This window comes from Globicephala melas, chromosome 6 (genome assembly GCF_963455315.2).
Source record: "Globicephala melas chromosome 6, mGloMel1.2, whole genome shotgun sequence".
Lineage (NCBI taxonomy): Eukaryota > Metazoa > Chordata > Mammalia > Artiodactyla > Delphinidae > Globicephala > Globicephala melas.
The window spans coordinates 2,007,074-2,026,361 of record NC_083319.1 but is presented as its reverse complement, the minus strand read 5'-3'; the positions used below and the strand labels follow the sequence as shown (position 1 = coordinate 2,026,361).

Sequence of the window (19,288 nt, the reverse complement as noted above, 5' to 3'; positions counted from 1 at the left end):
GCCCTCAGGCAGGTCCCTGGTCCACTGAGGCCCTCAGTCTCTTCATCAGTCCGGTGAAAGCCAGGGCTCTGTCCCACACGCTACGCTGCGGCTGAACTTTCCCGTGGCCTCTCATCTCACCCAGGATGAGTTTAGAGTCCCTAGCTAAGGCCCTGCAAGACGGACCTGGGTCCTGCTCCTGCCTCGGGTGTCAGCTCCTGCCAGCTCGTCCAGTCTGGGCTGTACAGGGAACTGTCCCTGTACACCTGCAGCACAGTGCCCCCGGACGTGTCCGTCTCCCTGCCAGGCTGTGAGGGGCCCGGGGTAAGGCCAGGTTGGCCTCGGTGCCCACACAGGAGGTGCTGGGAGGTCCACCGTGCCGGCAGGCAGGCGGCCGAGGTGGCGGGTGGGGATTACCTGCGTAGCTGCCCGCGGCCTTGACGTACATGTGGCCGTACTGCTCCTCCACCATGGTGTCGTAGGCCTCGTCATCCTCGTCATCCTCTTCGTTGTGGTAGGAGGTGGGGCTGTCGGTGGTGGGCAGGCTGCTGGCCCCCGGGCTGGTCCGCTCCCCCTGGGAGTACTGCGCCTGCTGGATGCTGGGGATGAGGGTGGCCAGGCTGGGCACCCCGTAGTAGGAGACCCGGGGCAGCTTGAGGGGGGCCGTGCCTGCCGCCACCGCGGGGCCCGTCGCCGCTGCCGCGCCGTCCCGGGCCCCTGTCTCCAGCGGGCGCTTGGGGGCCAGGCCTGGGCCCGCGGCCAGCGGCAGCTCCACGGCTTCATGCTTGACGCGGGTCAGCAGCGGGATGGGCACGGAGGGGGACACGACGTAGGGGGGCGCGGCGGTGACCGGCTGCAGCTGGTTGCAGGGGCTCTGGGGCTCGGAGCTGGCGTCCTCGATCATAGCGGTCTGCGAGTCGCAGTGGGGCGAGCTCACCTTGAACATGAGGTCCGTGCCGCGCTCCACGATGTGCTGGATCTGCAGGAAGCCGGCCGTGTACATGACCACGAGCTGCTCGCTGGCCGCCATGGTCAGCCTGCCCGTGTAGCAGAAGGACAGGATCTGCTGGAAGCAGGCGGGCGGCACGGTGCCCGGCAGCTCGAAGGCGCTCTTGCTGTTGCCGCTGAACAGGTCGCGGAAGTAGAGGCTGCTGGCGGCCAGGACGGCCCGATGGGCCTTGAAGGCCTGGCCCTTGACCACAATGGACACATCGCAGTAGAGGCCCAGCAGACGCTGCTCGTTGAGGCAGCCGAGCACGGTGTTCCCGAAGTTGGGGATCTCGATGTGCAGCATCTGCGACATGGCGGGCGGGGGCGGCGGGCGGGCCTCAGACTCTCAGTGCGGGAGCGGCCGAGCGGGGCGCATCTGCGGGAGAGAGGGCGCGGGGCGCCGCCGTCAGGGTCGGGCTCCGGACGTCCAGCGGCCCACTGGCAGGGCCGGGCCCCGCACCACCCTGCTCTGCCACAGTGCCCAGGCCCCCCTGCGGGGCACCCCCAGACCCTCCAGCCGCCACGAGCCACACCAGGTCTCGCCGCAGACCCGGCCGATGGTGGGACCCTGGCAGGGCCGTCAGTGCCGCCCAGGATACTAGAAGCCCCAGCTGGGTTTCCAGCCGGGGTGGGGGTGTGGGGGGCCCCCACACCCCCACCCCGGGACGCTCCCAGAGTCCACCCAGCAGAGCATGTAAGCCCTCGGGGCCGAGAGACACCCTGCCCTGGCAGAAGACGAGAACAGGCCTGCAGGCGGCGGACAGACGGGAGGACGGGAGGACGGGACGGGGCGGTCCACCCACAGCACTGGAGGGGCGAGGGCGGCAGGCCCGCGTCTGCATAACTCTTCTCCCAGGAAAAAGTTAGCAGCAAAGGAGCCCCTTGCCGCCTGTCCCCTGGGAGGGACCCGAACCCGGAGCGAGAGGCAGGGCACCGCGGTGTGTGTGGCGGGGGTCTCGTGGCGGGCGGTTTCTCGGAGGCTTTGCTTTCGGTTTGCTTTTCCCGTTTTCCCTAGAGCAGCCGTGCAGAGGGCCCGCCAGGGGGGGCATTCTGCCCCGCCGGCTGAGAAGCCGCCCCTTCGGCCCTCGGGAGAGGCGGGCAGGAGTGGTTGCCCAGGGAAGTGAGCTGAAGCTGGGAGAACTCAGCCTCTCCGCCGCCTCTGCTCGCCCTCCAGGCAAAGGAGACCTCGGGCCAGAGGTGCTCCGAGCCGCGCCCGGCTCCCCCAGCCCGAGCTGCCTCGGGGACCCGGCTGCCAGCCCAGGAGTTGGGACCCTGTCGCAGCCCCACCTGCGCGCCCTCCCGGCCCCCCAGCTCCCGATGCCGGCCGATCCCTGCTGGCTCGCTCCCAGCCCAGGTGACTAAAGGGGTCGTGGGGAGACAGGGGAGGGCCGAGCAAGGGATTGGCCGTGGTCGGGATGCCGCCGGCCCGCGCGGTCTGGGGATGGGGCTCCCGCGCTGTGGAGCTGGTGTCCGACTCAGAGAAGCGGGGCCGGGACGGACGGGCCGGAGAAGGCGCCGGCCCAACTCCGCGCAGCCGGCGCCCGTACAAAGGGCCGCTCGGTCCCGCGGGAGGAAAGTGCGGGCGGCCGCAGAGGCGCCGGGCGGCCGGCGAGAGGAGGGCGGAGCGCCGGCCCGGCCGCCGACAGGAGTTGAGCAGGTGGGCGGCCGCTCGGGGTGGGGGGAGGGCCCGCAGCGCCCCCGCTGCGGAGAAGTTGCCGGCCTGGCCGGTGGCACCGGCGGCAGGGGAGACCTACCTTTGGCCGCTGCCGCCGTGGCCCCGGCACTGCCCGCTCAGCCTGGCAGGGGCAGGCTCGCCCGCACACCGGCCGCCCGCAGCCGCCAGCTGCTCCGGGAATGCAGCAAACGGAGCGGGAGCCCTTGGGGTGGGGAGGGCGAGAGGAGCTGCGGGGGGAGGAGGGGGGAGGGGGGAAGAGGAGGAGGGTGGGGGGAGGAGGGGGACAGAGAGTCTCGGCTGGGCCGGGCCGCAGCTCAGCTGCACCCAGCCCGGCTCTCCGGGGCAGCGCACAGCATCTAAATGAAGAGGCCGGATGCAGACGGACATTCAGGCAGCTCTCGGGAATGAATAGCCGCCTTTGATTTGGGAGCCGAAGTAATGCCAGCTCCCAGCCCCGGCTTTAAAAACAGTGGAGTGTTGGTGCCAGAGGAATGCACGGCTCCGGGTGTTGGTACAAGACAGACTTTTGATGACTCACTGCAAATGCAAACAAAGATGGCAGCAATACTGTACTGTGCGCGGAGAGACGCTCGTGGTGCCGCGGCAACCGAGACGGCCTGGAAACGTATAGTGCGGTTCTGCATATGAATTACCCAGTAAACTACCACCCTGCCATCCAGTACAGCCCGAGTGTCAAAGCATTTAAACTATGCCAAACAGTCTGCAGGGCTGGCAGAGCGGCCTAGCTCCTGCAGTGCAGGCAGGGGGGTGCCGGGTGGGGGCCGGCGAGGGGGGCAGGGAGGCCAGGGGGTCGGGGCAGACAGGGCAGGAGCTGGGTGAGCAGGGGAGGAAAAGAAGGGAGATGAGAAAATGAGGCAGAGAGAGGTGAGAGCAAGGGGCCAGGGAGGAAGAGACCCAGCTCCCCTTCCCCCGGCGCCCTGCAGGCCCCAGTGCCCGCCTTCCCCCCTTCTTGGGGTCCCAGAGCGGCAGGCCCAGCTAGTCCGGCCCCAAAACCCCAGGTAATCACCCTGTACCCCCACTCCCCAGCCGGGGCAGCTCTCTTAAAGAAGTACAACTTTGTGATTACAACCGGGGGCCAGGCCCGTGGTGGCCAGCGACCAGGAGCCCCCCGAAGGACCCGCCCTGGTCCCTGATGGACCTGCCCCGGGGAGGTGGCAGCCAAGGCACCGCCCCCAGGTTACCCGTGTGGCCGGGCCATTGGTGCGGGGTCCACAGTGTCTGCCGTCTACTGAACCTCTCCTGGGCAGGGGCGGCCGTGCTGTGCACACTGCCTGTTTGGCTGCAGAGGATGTGGGACCTCGTTCTAGGCTCAAGCCCCCACCTGCTGGACAGCGTGGGCCCTGGGGCAAACCACTGGCCTGCCCAGCCTCAGTTTCCCTGCTTGCCACCAACCGTGGCAGCCTGCAAGAAGGGGCAGGGTTGAGAGTGGAGATGGCCAAGGAAGGTCTGTCTCCTGCAGCGCCCAGCGTCGCCACCATCAGGTGATGCTGGGGCAAGGCGGGGGTGGGGGGGGTGGGCTACAGGCAGCACCCCTCCCACCGTCCCTTCCGAGGCATCCGGAGAGAAAGAAAGAGCCATCTGGCGCCTCCCCGTTCACACACCGTGGGCTCAGCTTCCGAGACCAGATAAAATGCTGCGAATGGAGAGACGGAAGAAGTCCAGGTGTAGGGAAGCCGCCCAGCGAGCAGCGGCCAGCAGAGGCGGCTTGGTGCCTCCTGCACAGGGCTGCTGACAACTGGAGGGGTGGGTGACGGCAACACAGGCCCGCACGCGGAGCGCTAACAGAAATGGTCCCCGCTCGGCGCTCTGGGGACCCGGGGGCTGTGTGGGGAGAGAGAGCGGGGCTTGGCCGGCCTTCCTCCGGCTCGAGGCCCAGGTGGGGCGGCCATCATCTCAGCACCACCAGGTTTCACATCCTGGCTTGGCCTCGGCCACCAGGTGACGGACCGAGGGCCCTTACGCACCGCACTCTCGGGTCCACGTGGACGCCCGGGTCTGCACACCTCCCCTCACCCCCACTGGGTAGCCTTGCCAGGCCCCCCAGACTGGGCTGTGTCATCCTGGTGGTCCCCCTTTCCTGGGGCCCAGGAGAAGCCCTCTAGCTCCAAGATGAGGGACTGGGGCCTCGGGGGGTGGGGTATGCGTGTGCGGGCACAGCCCCATGTGCCTGCCCAGCCACAAAGGGGGGCAGACTGGGCACACATGGAGCCAGTGTGGAGAAACAGAGGGACACTCAGAGGCCCAAGGACAGTGGGGCCCGTGATGGGTAGGGAAGGGCAGGGGCCAACCCTGGCCTGGGTGCAGGACACCCAGCCTTCCACCGCCCGCCACGAGCTCTCCCCTCCGCTGTGCTGCACCCAGGCCCTCCCTGGGTGGAGGAGAGCGACCACCTTCAGGCCCCTGTTTCATTGCCAGCTCCGCAGGGAAGTCCCCCAGGTGCCACGCGGGAGCTTGCTGAGGCTGGGAGAGTCTGTCCGATGCCTGACGGGCGTTTCACCCAATGCTGGGCACAGCCAGGGAGGGCCGCAAGAGAGGGGCTGTGCGGCCCAGCGACACACAGCACAGTGGGGAGGGCCGCCACGGGGCCCCCGCACCCACCACCGGGAGCCTCCCAGAGAGTGAGGTGGGGCCTCCTGAGCCAGCTGGGGGCTCTCGTGCCGTGAGAGGGGAGGGGGTGAGCAAGCCTGGCTGGGGTGGGCGGAAGCTGCAAAGGTGCAGTGCGCACCGGCCCCCAGAGGGTCCCCACTGCCCAGGGCTGGGCAGGGAGCAGCCAGCTTCTGAACTGAGAGCGGGGGCCAGCGAGCTCTGCGGAGCCGACCCTTCCGAGAGCGGCTCCTGGGTGCCGCTGGGTACCACCCCACATGCCGGGCCCGGCGCCAGCCACCTCAAGTGCAGGTCCTATGGCCTCCAGCAGAGGACTCCACGTCTGGGATGCCCGCCTGGGAGGGGGGTCACATTCGCCCTCCGACGGTGACCACGGGGTCGAGGCAGACGATGTTATTAGGAAAGCGCTCGGCTAGAGACGCACACGGCTAGAGACCGGCGCCCGCCTAGGCCCCGTCCGTGCTTCGTGGGCCTGCCCCCGGGGCTGCGGCCAGACCGTTCACCCGGAGAGGGGACCATCCCCCCCTGGAAGGTGACGGAGCCGTCTGGCCCCGGGGATGGGGACAACCAGCCCTGTTGTTGCCGTGTCCTCAAGCCACCTGTGCGGGTGAGGCCGCCGCCCCACGGCCCAGCCCAGGACAGCCCAGCACGAGCTGGTTTCAGGTTGCTTTCTTAGAAGCGTCGGCCCGGAGCGAGAACAAAGCTGAACTTTAGGAGAAAAGAATAAAATAAAGGCTTGACTTACACACCCAGGACTGTGAAAGCAGGACGTGCCGAGGGCCGATCCGTGCGCGGTGGCCGGAGAGGAGAGGGGCCGGGGCCTGAGCTGGCCTCCCTGCCCAGCCCCACACGGCCTCCTTCCCCCTCTGTGCCTCTGTTTCCCCACCCCTGCTACCCAAGCAGCACCACCTCTTCTGTTTCCCTCCACAGCAAGACCCCTGTGCCGTCCACTCACGGAAGGTCCTGAAGAGCCGGGAGGAACGTCCGAGATCCCATCTTTGTTCATCCCGGCCGTCCTCAAAGCCACTGCACCACGGAACCCTCCCCCTCATAATGCCCTTCAGAATGGAACCCACTTTGGGACATAACAAAGCCAGAGTCCAGCCCCTGCAGCTGTGCTAGCCTCAGGGGAGAGGCCCTTTCCACACAGACTCTAGACCTCCCCAGGAAGAAGGGGATGGGGGGGTCTCTTCTCTGTGGACCCTCCCTTGGGAACGGCTGGGATTATGGGCTGTCCACCAGGATGCCTCCCAGCCCCCGGCGGGCCACGCACCCACAGGTGGCCGAGAGAAGGATGTGGGGCTATGAGCCCCCAGAGCTGCAGACACGCATGCACACAGGGGCCAGGGGGCGTCAGAGTCCAGCCTCCCCACGCACCCCAGATCCTCAGGGGCCTGCTACGGCAGGGGCACGGCGCCGCGCAGGGGCGCGGCGTTTAATTTCTGCAGAAGCACCACCAGCGGGGGAAGAGGAGGCGAGACAAATTAAACTAAATTAAATTAAATTAAATTATTTTGCAGGATTTAATTTCACCAACCTAATAAGCGGACTGGACCTCGGCAAACGCACAGCCATTAAACACACACCGCAGGGGAAGAAGGGGGCAGGTGCGCCAGGGAACATTCCGGCAGCAGAGAAAGGAGCCCCTCTCACCCCCAGCACCTAGCCCCCAGCCGGGGGCCCATCCCCGTGGCAGCCCCGCTGCCCGGCCGCCAAGCCCTGCCATCTCGGGACCTCGGGAGAAGCCGGCCCGGCAGCAAGGCCACCTCCTAAAAGGCAGGGCGCTCCGGAGCTGCCTTTTAGGCAGGGCCGTGTCCTGCGGGGAGGTGGGCAGGTTACTGAGTCAGCGTGAACACACGTGGGCGCGTCGGGGCATCAGGAATACCGCCCAGGCTGCCCCGCGGAGGCTGTCAGGAGAGCGTGGGCGGGACGGGGTGTCACTCTGGACAGCAGCCATCAGAGCGACGGCCTTGCTTTCCGATTACGATTACGGCGCAGGCTCCAGTTACCAGGCTCTCTGGCACCCCCATCTGCAGTCCCCCGTTCATGCTCTGGCTCTGCCGTGAGCTCTGCTCCTCCGAAGGGCAAGGGGGAAGCGTCTGGGGGTTGACCCTTCGGAGGTCCGGGTGGCTGTTTGAAGCAAGGCTGCTCGGCTCGGGCGTGCCAGGCCCCCTGAAAGCTGGGCGAGGCACCGGCCTGCCGGAGCCTCAGGTTTGCATTAAACTTTTAATACACCACAAAGCAGGGCTGGGCTGTCAGGGGGCCGGGCTGCTAATGGAAGGCCCCGGGCAGGGAACCGGGGCTCCAGGGTGGGGTCTCAGCTGCTCGGAGCCCCTCCCCACGGTCCCGACGTGTGTGCTCGCCTCCCAGCCCCACCCCCTCCAGGTGGGTGCAGAACAGGAGGCTGAGGTACCCAGAGGATGAGCTTCCTGCCCAGGCCTCTGGCCTGGGCTGCACCCAGTCACCACCCTCCCCAGCTGCCTGCTTTCAACACCCATGATCCCGGGCAACCGAGGTCATCAAGAGGGTGGGGACTGACCCTGCTGGGCAGAGGGACGCTGAGGCCTGGACTTGCCCCGGGCCTCCAGGACTCTGCTGCAGAGGTGAGAATTCCACCTCAGCCTCTGCGCCTGGCTGTCCTGGAGTCCCCTATGCCCAGGGCAGGGGGCGCACAGGCCTTCGAAACCTCAGGGCCACTCGGTCCCGGGCTGTGGCCACACCTCCAATACACCCCTGCCCCCCCCCCCCATCACCAGCTCACTGAGCCCCAGCCCGACTGGCAGAGGCAAGACGCCTCCGGTGTTCAGCCAGGCACCTGGGCAGCCTCCACCCAGACCACAGCCTGGACCGGCATCAGGCATAAAAGCCGTTTTTAACTGCACTAACAAATGTTTGCCTAGAAGCTTTTTTTTTTTTTTCCCCAACCAGAGAAGGGCAGCCTGCGAGAATCTGCAAATTCAAAGATGTGCTTATCAGTCCGTCCCCTGCCGCCCTGGAGGGAGCCACAGATGCAGGGCTGGTCCTCAGAGACAGAGCACACACCTAAGTTCCCTGCCGGCCCTCCACACAGCACCTCCAGCCCCCCCGAGGGCCCAGGGCCCTGGGTGCCGCACCCACAGCCTGGCCCCATCAGCCCCACTGGCCGCAGGACCGCGGGGGCTGGGCGGGGGCTGGGTGGACGCCCTCCCAGAGGGGACAGCGGGCCCTGCGTCACACAGCACGTGGCCCATGCGGTGGGCTCTGAAGAGGGTCCAGCCTGGGGGTCCGGGTGGCCCAGCTCATCCCATGGGCAGGGGGGAAACTGCAGCTGGGGCTCCTTCCAACATGCCACCGCCCACCAGGCATGACTGCCTGCCACCGCCACGCCAGCCTCTGACCCTCCGCTCAGATATTCCGTGCGGAGAGGGGGTCGGGAGCTAAACAAACAGGGCGTGAACCTAAAGAAACAGGAGCGGCCGGCCCAGAGGGAGGGCAGCGGCCCCCATGAGCCCACCCGCCCACCCTGCACCCACCACGTCCACGGATGAGCCATCAAATGGTTCCAGAAGGCTTGGGAAGAAGTGAGCAGTGTTTTGAACAGAGCCGACAATCTCTCTCGCCCGTGTTTGTAACTCAAATACCGTAAGCTTGAAGAGTGTGCCCCTCGGGCATCGTCTAGTAACTTAAAAAGGCAGACCCATGCCTGCAGACACCACCCTACTCCTCCCTCGGAGGCTGAAGCTGGGTCTCCCCCGCCCTGCACCCAGGCTGGGGGCACTGGGGGGCCGGCACTGAGAGCAGGGGCTGCCCGCGCCGGGCAGCTGGGCCCCTGGAGCCAGACTCGCCCCCCTCGGCCCTGCAGCACCTTGCTGTCCCCTCCGAGGGCTGACGGGGGTCCTCGAGGCGGCCAGGTCCCGGGCGGCAGGTGGAGGGGGCGCGCGTGCCAGGCCCGGCCGGTCCCCCAGCTCATTAGTGACGGCGCCTCTGCACACACTCACGTCTTTAATATTCATAGCTCTCCTCATCTGCATATCGTGCCATAAATAGTCGAGGTGAGACACAAAGCTCCCTGCATTTCTAATTATGCTTAAAAATCTAACGTAAATCAGACGACACAGAAATACCAAATCAGCTGCTGGGGTGGGGGGGGCACATAGGCTGAGACGGGTCACGGCACACCAGCTCCCACCTCCAAGCTCACGCCAAGGTGGTTGCCGGTGGGCGCCGGCCCAGGGTCCCCCCCGCCGGGAGCTGGGCGGCAGTGTCCCAGGCCACTCCCTAGCCAGCCTCACCCCCGCGGCCCTAAAGAAAGAGACAAGTGGGGGCAGGGGATACGCCCGCGGCACCTCAGGGACCCCGCCGCTCCTCCCCTGGGGCCGGCCAGCCTGTCCCACCTTCTCCCGAGGGGCTCCTGCCACCGTGCCTCCTTACCCTCCGCACTGGGGGACACCCAGCCACCCACCCCACCCAGGGGCCCAGTTCCTGGGCTCCCCTGTATCCACATTTAACCGGCTCTCCAGAGGGATCTGAGTCCACAGCAGAGGAGAATCAGAGCAGATGCGCCCCCAGCCCCAGGCAGTGCCCGACTCTGGGGATGGGATTTGGCAGGCAGGAGGCACAGCCGGAGCGCCAGGCCCCTGAAGGGCGTGGGGACAGGACTGGACGTGACAGTGGGCCCCTGACCCCCGAGGGGGCTCCAGCCCTGCACGGGCAGGAGAGGCCCGCGTGGGCCTCGCTCTGCACTCGGGTCCAGTCCCCCTGTCTGCGGGGAGACTCAGAGGAGGGGCTACAGAACTGAAGGCTCCGGGCAACTCAGAGCCCAACACAGCACCAACCCTCACGGGGGGCACCAGAGGGGCATCCGGGGCCCTGGTGGGCGGCACTGACACCAGACCTCAGGGTCCCTGGGGGCTGAGGTGCAGCTGGGGCGGTGGGGGCACCTGGGGGCAAAGCTGCTGCCCAGGGAGCCCAGGAGGTGCAGAGCCAACAACAGGTGACCCGGCCTGCATCAGAGCACACGCCTGTCTCCATTTCTTCAAACAGACCCCAGCACCCCTGGCCCCCATGTTCCCAGGCAGCCCCGAACACTAGCGCTCAGCACATACCCTGCCCAGCCCTGGCCCCAGCCCCCCCAAATGCAGCCTGGAGTCAGGGCCCCTGGGCTGGTGCACCTCTGCCTGTCCTGGGGTGCAGAGGCGGGGCCCCCAGAGGGACCCGCAGGAGACACAGGCCCAAGTGACACGGGGGTTACCCCGCTCTGCCTTTAGAGAGAGACGCAGAGATGCCTGCTGCCCACATCTGCCTGGCATCACGCCCAGACCTATTTTTAAGCCCATTTACTAGAAATCCCACAAATTAAAGGAAATACAGATAATGCAGTAAGAATCCTGGGGGCCAAATAAAAGCTGCACATAACTGTCCTCGTGCTCCAGCGTGAGAATCTCAACCACAAAACCAGATCTCCCCGAAGCACCCCTGCGACACGGACACGTCCTGGGTGAGGAGGAAAGTCCAGCGTGCAGGCTGAGGCCGCCAGCACGGCCATAAAAGGCAGTTACCGATATGAAAATAAAGACCATGAATACAAACACCCGACTGGACGGCGGGAATGCCGATCGCCGGCAGCTACTGACAGCATGCTGGGTGGCGTGTTCTCTCCTAGAGGCGGGTCCAGGCTGTGGGCGGGACCCCCCTCTCCTCCTCCCGTGGAGGCAGCTCCTCTGTGGGGCAGGCTGGGGCGGGGGGCGCCAGGTGGGGACCAGGGGGCCTCCCTCCCAGCACCTGGCCGCGGCCATAGCTCTGTCGCTTCCGCCCCCCAACCCACCGAGTTTCACGTGGTTCCCAAGACAAGCCAGGAGGTGGGGGCTACGGAGACCCAGATCTCCAGAAACCGAGGCCCACGGAGGGAACCAGCCAACTGGGTTTGCCAGGAACGGGGGGGAGGGCTCCGTGGGCACCCCGGGAAGGGCCAGGCCCCCCAGGACAAGCTGGTTGGCTGAGGTGAGAGGTTGAAAGGCCTCACACGTGGTCCCCCAGGGTCAGGCCCAGGCCTCCTGGCCTCCAAGGTCAAGGGCCGTCCTGTAGGCCCACAGGCTCGCCAAGGCCTCAAAGATGTGATCAGGACAGAGGACAAACAGTCAGATCGCTCCTGGGTAAAAAGCATCAAAGGCGCGTCTGGGTGGGCACCAAGCCCCTGCAGACCCTCAGGAGCCCCGGGCATGTCCGCCCCAGCCGTCCCCTGCTCGTTCCACCTGCCAGGTATCCAGGTATCCGCTATCCAGCCACCCCTCCACCAGAACCTCCCCCTCTGCATCTTGAAGCCCACCAGCCCCAGACACACCGGGCGCCCTGAGAGGCTGTGGGTGTCGGCGGGTGTGCACGGGTGGAAGGGGAGCCCGCGATGGGGAGGTGCATGTGTGCATCTGTGTGTGTGTGTGTGTGAGAGAGAGAGAGAGAGAGAGAGAGAGAGAGAGAGAGAGAGATGTCCCTGATCCCTTGGCCGGAGGTCACACGGTTCATCCTGAGCTGTCACTGGGTGGGGATAAGGCCCACCGGTCCTGCCACATTCTAGGATGGAACAGACCCTCCCCTCGGGGGCTCGGGAAGAGGAAGCAATGCCAGGTGGGTCAGCTCTGCCCCAGGCCTGCTCCCCTGACCGCCCTGAAGGTGCAGGAAGCCACAGCCACACACTCATATCCCGCCAGACGCTGGGTGGTCTCCTGCTGCCTGGTGGGGTGGGCGGTGCTCCCGACACGCCAGGCACACTGAAGTGGGTCACGGGTACCCCCAGCCACTGGGACCACAGCGAGGGCCCTGCGACCGACACCGCTGAGTACTGGGAACTCGCCTCACTCAGATGCTTCCCCCGCTCTACAGAGCACGAGGCTGGTCCTCACGGGGACCTGGCCGTGGAGGCGTCACCTGGGAGCCCAGCCTGCAAGAGAGGCTGATGGCAGAAAGAAGGGCAGAGCCCCTGCAGCACCTGCTCCAGCAACACCACCCCAGCCCCCGCCCCGACGCCACCAGGTCGGGAAAGGCCGGACAGAGCGGCTCTGCCTGCCCCGTGACGGGCAGGCAGCCGGGTGGGGGGCAAGCTCACGGGACACGCAAACGTCAGTTCCGGGTGGGTGGGCGACGGTTCACAGATTATTAGAAACTTGGAAATTCAGCAAAAAAATATCGACTGCTCGACCCTTCACCACCACAGGGGCTGCCCAGGGGATTATCCAAGGACGAGGACCACTCTTCTGCCCGTGCTCCACCCAGGCTCTGTCCAGTGACGTGCACACTCATTCATTTTTTTGTCCAGGAAAGATGCAAAGATATCTCTCCATAGAAGAGACACCCCCAAAGGTTATGGGTTCTGCCCTGCAGGACATCAGCCAGTTTAGGGTCGGGCCTGGCAGGTCCAGGACATCCCCCCCCCTCCCCAGGGGGCCCACCCTGCCGCTTCCTTCACGTCGACGTAGACACAGCTCTGACATGCACTCTCTCTGTATCTGTACGAGGGTCCTGCTTACAACCTTTAAACAACTATACCTGACAGGTACCCAGGTGGACTTGCCTGCAGGAACAGTCCGAGCTGGTTGGTGGCAGTCTGTCAGTCCACCTGTATCCTAACGTGTGGTTTGGGCCACGTCCCTTTTCTGCAGTGAGGACCAGGGATGGGCAGTTACCGGGACCACTAGGCTGGTCTCAGCCACGCTGTCCAGAGCACCCCAAGGAGGCGGCAGCGAGTGGGGAGACTCTGTAGGGAGGGTGACGGGGTCCTGTCTATCCCCACCGGTCATCTATTTGTCTATTTGTCAATCAAGGAAATAGCTCATGTCCCCTGCAAAGGAAAACATCTCTCGGAGACAGGGAGAAGAGACATTTTCCGTGTTTATTTCTGACCCATGGCTGAAGCGGAGGGTTCCCTGTGTCTAGACTCGAGGGAAGCCCTACCTTCACATTGAGGGTGGAATTTTTTCTTCCCTCTGAAGAGATTCCATGAATTACAGACTCTGAAGAGCTGCATCCTCGCGGGCTAAGAGACGAGCAGCTTTATTAGCGAATATTTTCAGAATTCCCGGAACATCAACGTAACTTCTAATATTTTAAATGACCCAGCATGTGAAGGGGAGGGGACCCTTTTCAGAGAAACCACTAGACCAAAAAGCACTTCCATGTAATACCCCAAATGCCTGCAGTCAGGGGAATCCTGGGCAAATCAGACTGCTTTGATAATGGGTTAAAAAGACAACACAACGTCTTTTCCCTGATTTGTAAATCCGGCACATATTTTATTTTCAAGATCCAGATGTGTTTTCTCATGAGGAAAGGAGTTAATCTGAATTTCCTAAACTCCATATACCGTTTCAACCAGAGAAGCTAGCATCTCTTTTCCATGATGCTCAAGGCCATGGAAACTATAAAAGTATAAAGTCAACTATATTGAAGAATTCTGACAAGCTGACGTCAAAGTTAATTGTGACTATGGAATACTGCAGTGTTGCTTTAAAACCTGCCAGATAAACAACAAAACAACAATACAAAAACAAACAAGACCAAAAAAACCTCTGTCGGACGATTCTAACGTCTTTCATCTAAAAACGCACAGCACGTAAATAACACATAAAAACACTCAGCACCTCAAAAATACTCAACCGGCTAGGAATGGGGGGAACTTCCTCAATCTGATGAAGGACATGTGTGGAAAACCCACAAGTAACACCATAGCCCATGGTGAAAGACAGGATGCTGTCCCACTAACCTCAAAGACAAGGCAAGGAGGTCAACATGGTACAAGTTCTACGTTTGAGTGAGGGAAATTAGGCAAGACAATAAAATAAAAGACATATAGTTGGAAAAGAAAAAGAAAAACTATCTCGATTCACAGATGACATGATCTTGTACGAAGAAAGTTCTAAGGAATCAACCCAAAGACTATTAGAACTAAGAAACAAGTTCAGCAAGGTTGCAGGATATAAGATCAATAGACAAAAATCAAACGTATTTCTAACACACTTACAATGAGCAATCTGAAAATGAAATTCAATAAGAAATTCCATTTATAATGACCACAAAAAGCATACAATACCTAAGAATAAACTGAACAAAAGTGGTGTAAAACTTATACTTTGAAAACTACAAAACTCTGTTGAAAGAAACTAAAGATCTAAATAAATAGAAAGGCATCCATGTTCATGGATTAGATCTAATATTGCTAAGATGGAAATACTCCCCAAATTGATCTACAGAACAAATGCAAACCTAATCAAAATCCCAGCTGACATCTTTGTAGAAATTGACAAGCCAGTTCTAAAATTCATATGGAAATGCAAGGGACCCAGAATAGCCAAAACAATACTGCAAAGGAAGAACAAAGTTAGAACACTAGTACCTCCCAATTTTAAAACTTACTACAAAGCTACAGTAATTAAGAGAGTGTGGTATTGGTATGAGGATAGACATTATAGATCAATGGAACAGAATTGAGAGTCTAGAAATAAATCCATGTATCTATGGTCAACAAGGATGCCAAGACCATCCAGTGGGGGAAAAACTGTGTTTCAACATATGGTGCTGGGACAACTGGATATTCACATGTTAAAGAATGAAGCTGGACTCTTACCTCACACCATACACAGAACTTAAAGTGAATCAAAGACCTCAATGTTAAGAGCTAAAACTGTAAAACACTAAATCTTTGTGACCTTAGACTAGGCAGTAGATTCTTAAACACCAAAAGCACAAGAAAAGAAAAAAGATAAATTAGAATTCACAAAAATTAAACACTTTTGTGGTTCAAAGAATACAACAAAGAGGGCTTCCCTGGTGGCGCAGTGGTTGAGAGTCCGCCTGCCGATGCAGGGGACACGGGTTCGTGCCCCGGTCCAGGAGGATCCCACATGCCGCGGAGCGGCTGGGCCCGTGAGCCATGGCCGCTGAGCCTGCGCGTCCGGAGCCTGTGCTCCGCAACGGGAGAGGCCACAGCAGTGAGAGGCCCGCGTACCGCAAAAAAAAAAAAAAAAAAAAACAGAATACCACAAAGAAAGTGAAAGAACAAAAAATGGGAAGGAATATCTGTAAATCATATTTCTGACCACAGACTTGTATGCAGAATATATAAAAAAACTCTGACAAACTCAACAGTAAGACAAATAACCCAATTTTAAAATGGGTAAGAGACATTTCTCCAAAGAAAATACATAAACGTCCAATATGCATATGAAAAGATACTGAACATCGTTAGCCATTAGGGAAATGCAAATTAAAACCACAATGAAATAGCATTTTACACTCACTAGAATGGCTATAATAAAAAAACACATTAAAAATGCAGGTGAAGATCTGGTGGGATTGTAAAATGGTGTAGCCGTTTTTGGAAAACAGTCTGCCAACTCTTCAAACGGTTAAACACAGAGTTATTACATGACCCAGCAATTCCACTCCTAGGTATCTACCCAGGAGAAGTGAATACATATACTCACGCAAAAACTTGTGTCTGAATGCTCACAGCACCATTACTCATAACAGCCAAAAAGTGGAAACAACCCAAATGTCCATCAATGGAAGAATGGATAAACAAAATGTGGTCTATCCATATGATGAAATATTGTTTAGCCCTGAAAAAGAATGAAGTACCGTCATGCTACAACATGGGTGAACCTCAAAAACATGATGCTAAGTGAAAAAAGCCAGACACAAAAGGCTACATGTTGTATGATTCGATTTATATGAAATGTCCAGAACAGTTTATGGAGACATAAAGTTGACCAGTGATTGCCTAAAACTAGGAGTAGTGAAGTTAGGGAGGGATGGAGGAAATGAGAGTGACTGATGAAAGTCAGGGGGTTTCTTTCAGAGTGATGAAAGTGTTCTAAAACTGATTGTAGTGATGGTTACACAACTCTGAATAGACTAAAAACTACTGACTTGTACACTGTATGGGTAAATTATATGGTATGGAAGTATATCTCAATAGAGCTGTTACTTTTAAAAAATACACTCGTGGCTTTTTGACCATCTAGAGGGGTGGGATAGGGAGGGTGGGAAGGAGACACAAGAGAGAGGAGATATGGGGATACGTGTATATATATATAGCTGATTCACATTGTTATAAAGCAGAAACTAACACACCATTGTAAAGCTATACTCCAATAAAGATGTTTAAAAATAATAATAATAAAATAAAAAACACAGACACAGGGCTTCCCTGGTGGCACAGTGGTTAAGAATCTGCTTGCCAATGCAGGGGACACAGGTTCGAGCCCTGGTCCAGGAAGATTCCACATGCCGCAGAGGAACTAAACCCATGCGCCACAACTACTGAGCCTGCACTCTACAGCCCACAGGCCACAACTACTGAAGCCTGCACGTCTAGAGCCCATGCTCCGCAGCAAGAGAAGCCACAGCAATGAGAAGCCTGCACACCACAACGAAGAGTAGCCCCTGCTCGCCGCAACTAGAGAAAGCCCGCGTGCTGCAATGAAGACCCAATGCAGCCAAAAATAAATAAAATAATTTTTTTTTAAAAAAGGAGGACTTGTACCCTTCTTAAAAAAAAATACAGATACATCAAAATAAAATTTTTTAAAATGTTCAAGTGACCCACAGGAAGGCAAGGAAAAAAAAACCAGAGAAACAATCAAGAAGAAAAAACAGAATCAAAAAATAAAATGGCAGGGCTTCCCTGGTGGCACAGTGGTTCAGAGTCCGCCTGCCGATGCAGGGGACACGGGTTCGTGCCCCGGTCCGGGAAGATCCCACGTGCCGCGGAACGGCTGGGCCCATGAGCCATGGCCACTGAGCCTGCGCATCCGGAGCCTGTGCTCCGCAACGGGAGAGGCCACAACAGTGAGAGGCCCGCGTAAAGCAAAAAAAAAAAAAAAATAATAAAATAAAATGGCAGATTTAAGCCCTGACATATCAATAATTCCATTAAATGTAAATGGCCTAAATGGACCAATTAAAAGACAGAGATTGGCAGAATAGATTTTTTTTTTAAAGACTCAATTATATGCTGTCAACAAGAAACTCACTTCGAACATAATGATAAAGGCAAGTTAAAAAAATATATATACAAATATATATGGCTGAATCACTTTGCTGTACACCTGAAACTATACACTTTGCTGTACACCTGGAACTAACTTGATTTAAATCAACTATATTTAATAAAACTTTGAAAAATTAAAAAATAAAAAAGGATAGAAAAAGATAAATCATGCAAACTTAAAAGAAAACAAGGGTTTCTATATTAATATCAAATAAAGCAGATTTCAGAGCAAAGAAAATTATCAGAGACAGAGAGGGACATTTCACAATGGTCAAGGGGTCAATCACCAAGAAGACATAGCAATCTTCTGTATGTGCCAGACAACAGAACAGCAAAATATATGAAGCACAAACCAGTAGAAAGAGAAAAGAGAGTTGGGGACTTCAAAACCCTCTCTTGAACAACTGAAAGAACTAGAAAGTTAATCAACAAAGATACAGAGAACTAAACATCAGCTAACAGGATCCAAAAGACATTTACAGAACCATCCACCACAAAACAGCAGAATACACATTCTTTCCAAGTGCCTATGAAACTTACACCAAGATCCTGGGCCAGGAAACAAACTTCAAGAAATTTAAAACAACCGAAATCATACAGAATGTGTTCTCCAACCACAGCGCAATCAAACTGGAAATTAATAACAGAAAAGTAAGAGGGAAATCTCCAAACACTTGGAAACAAGCAACATTCCTCTAACTCATCCATGTGTCAGAGAGGAAGTCTCAAGGAAATCGGATTAAAAGAAAATGAAAATGCAATATATCAAAACTTGTGGGACACCACTTAAGAGCTGTGAGGAGAATTTACAGCACTAAGTACATGTGGTTCTCTGAGATCAAACAAACTGACAAGCCTCTAGCAAGAGCGACAAAGATAAAAGAGAAAAAAGACTAATTAATTACCAATATCAGAAAGGTATTGGGGGTATCACTACAGACCCTGCAGATGTCAAAAGAATAATAAGGCAATAATAGGGACAACTTTAACACATAAACTTGACAATCTAAATTAAATGAACCAATTCCTAAGGGAGGAGGGGACTACCACAATGAACAGAGCATTCAAATAGTCTTATAACTATTTTAAAAATTGAATTTTTAGTTTCAAAATTCTCAAAAAAGAAATCTCTAAGCACAGATGGTTTCCCTGGAGAACGCTACCAAACATTTAAAGGAAAATTAGCACCACATATATACAATCTTTTCCAGAAAACAGAAGAGAAAGAAACACTTTCCAATTCATTTTATGATTTATCCCAATACCAAAACCAAAGATGATACAAAGAAAGAAAACTACAGACCAGGGGTCCTTCATGATATAGATGCAAAAATCCTCAACAAAATATTAACAAACAGATTTTAACAACATTTAAAAGGAATTATATACCATGACCAAGTGGGATTTATTCCAGGGATGCAAGCTGGTACAGTATCTGAAAATCAGTGAAACCACATGAAAATATCATTCAATGCATAAGAAGGATTTGACAATATTCAACATCCATCCATGATAGAAACTCTCAGAGAATTTCCTCAACTTGATATAGAGCACCTACAAAAATCTTACAGTTAACACTTTCTCCTCAAGATGGGGAACACAGCAAGGATGTCTGCTCACCACTCGTACTCAACACAGTGTAAGAGGCAAGAAAATGCACAGAGATTGGAAGGAAGAAATAAAGCTGTCCCCGTTTGCAAGTGACAGGGTTGTCTTCGTAGACAACGTCACAGGATTTAAGATAAACTGTATTTCTGTGTACTAGCAATGACTAAAATTAAGAATACAATACCATCTACAATCACTCAAAAAAAACATACCGACATGTAAATCTAACAAAACACGCACAGGACTTACATGCTGAAAACTACAAATTGAAAGAAATCTAGGTCTAACTAAATGGAGAGACATACCATGTTCATGGATTGAAAGACTCAACACAGTAAAGATGTCAATTCTCCCCAAATTGATATACAGGTTTAACACAATTCCTTTCAAAA

The 19,288-nt window shown here is 57.1% G+C and overlaps 1 protein-coding gene across 4 annotated transcripts in view; it reads right to left on the bottom strand.

The window, feature by feature from the left end:
* The window catches only part of NACC2 (NACC family member 2), a 73,253-nt gene that overhangs the window by 31,690 nt on the left and 22,275 nt on the right, over window positions 1–19,288 (bottom strand). For 2 of the 4 annotated variants that reach the window (XM_030838319.2, XM_060300166.1), the window contains exon 2: window positions 397–1,345. In XM_030838319.2, coding sequence (XP_030694179.1) covers window positions 397–1,282 — 886 coding nt within the window. In that variant the 5' untranslated portion in view covers window positions 1,283–1,345. Of the gene's footprint in view, window positions 1–396; window positions 1,346–2,723; window positions 2,870–19,288 lie in introns of those variants that run through there. The other 2 variants (XM_030838321.2, XM_030838318.2) reach the window with 2 other exon arrangements.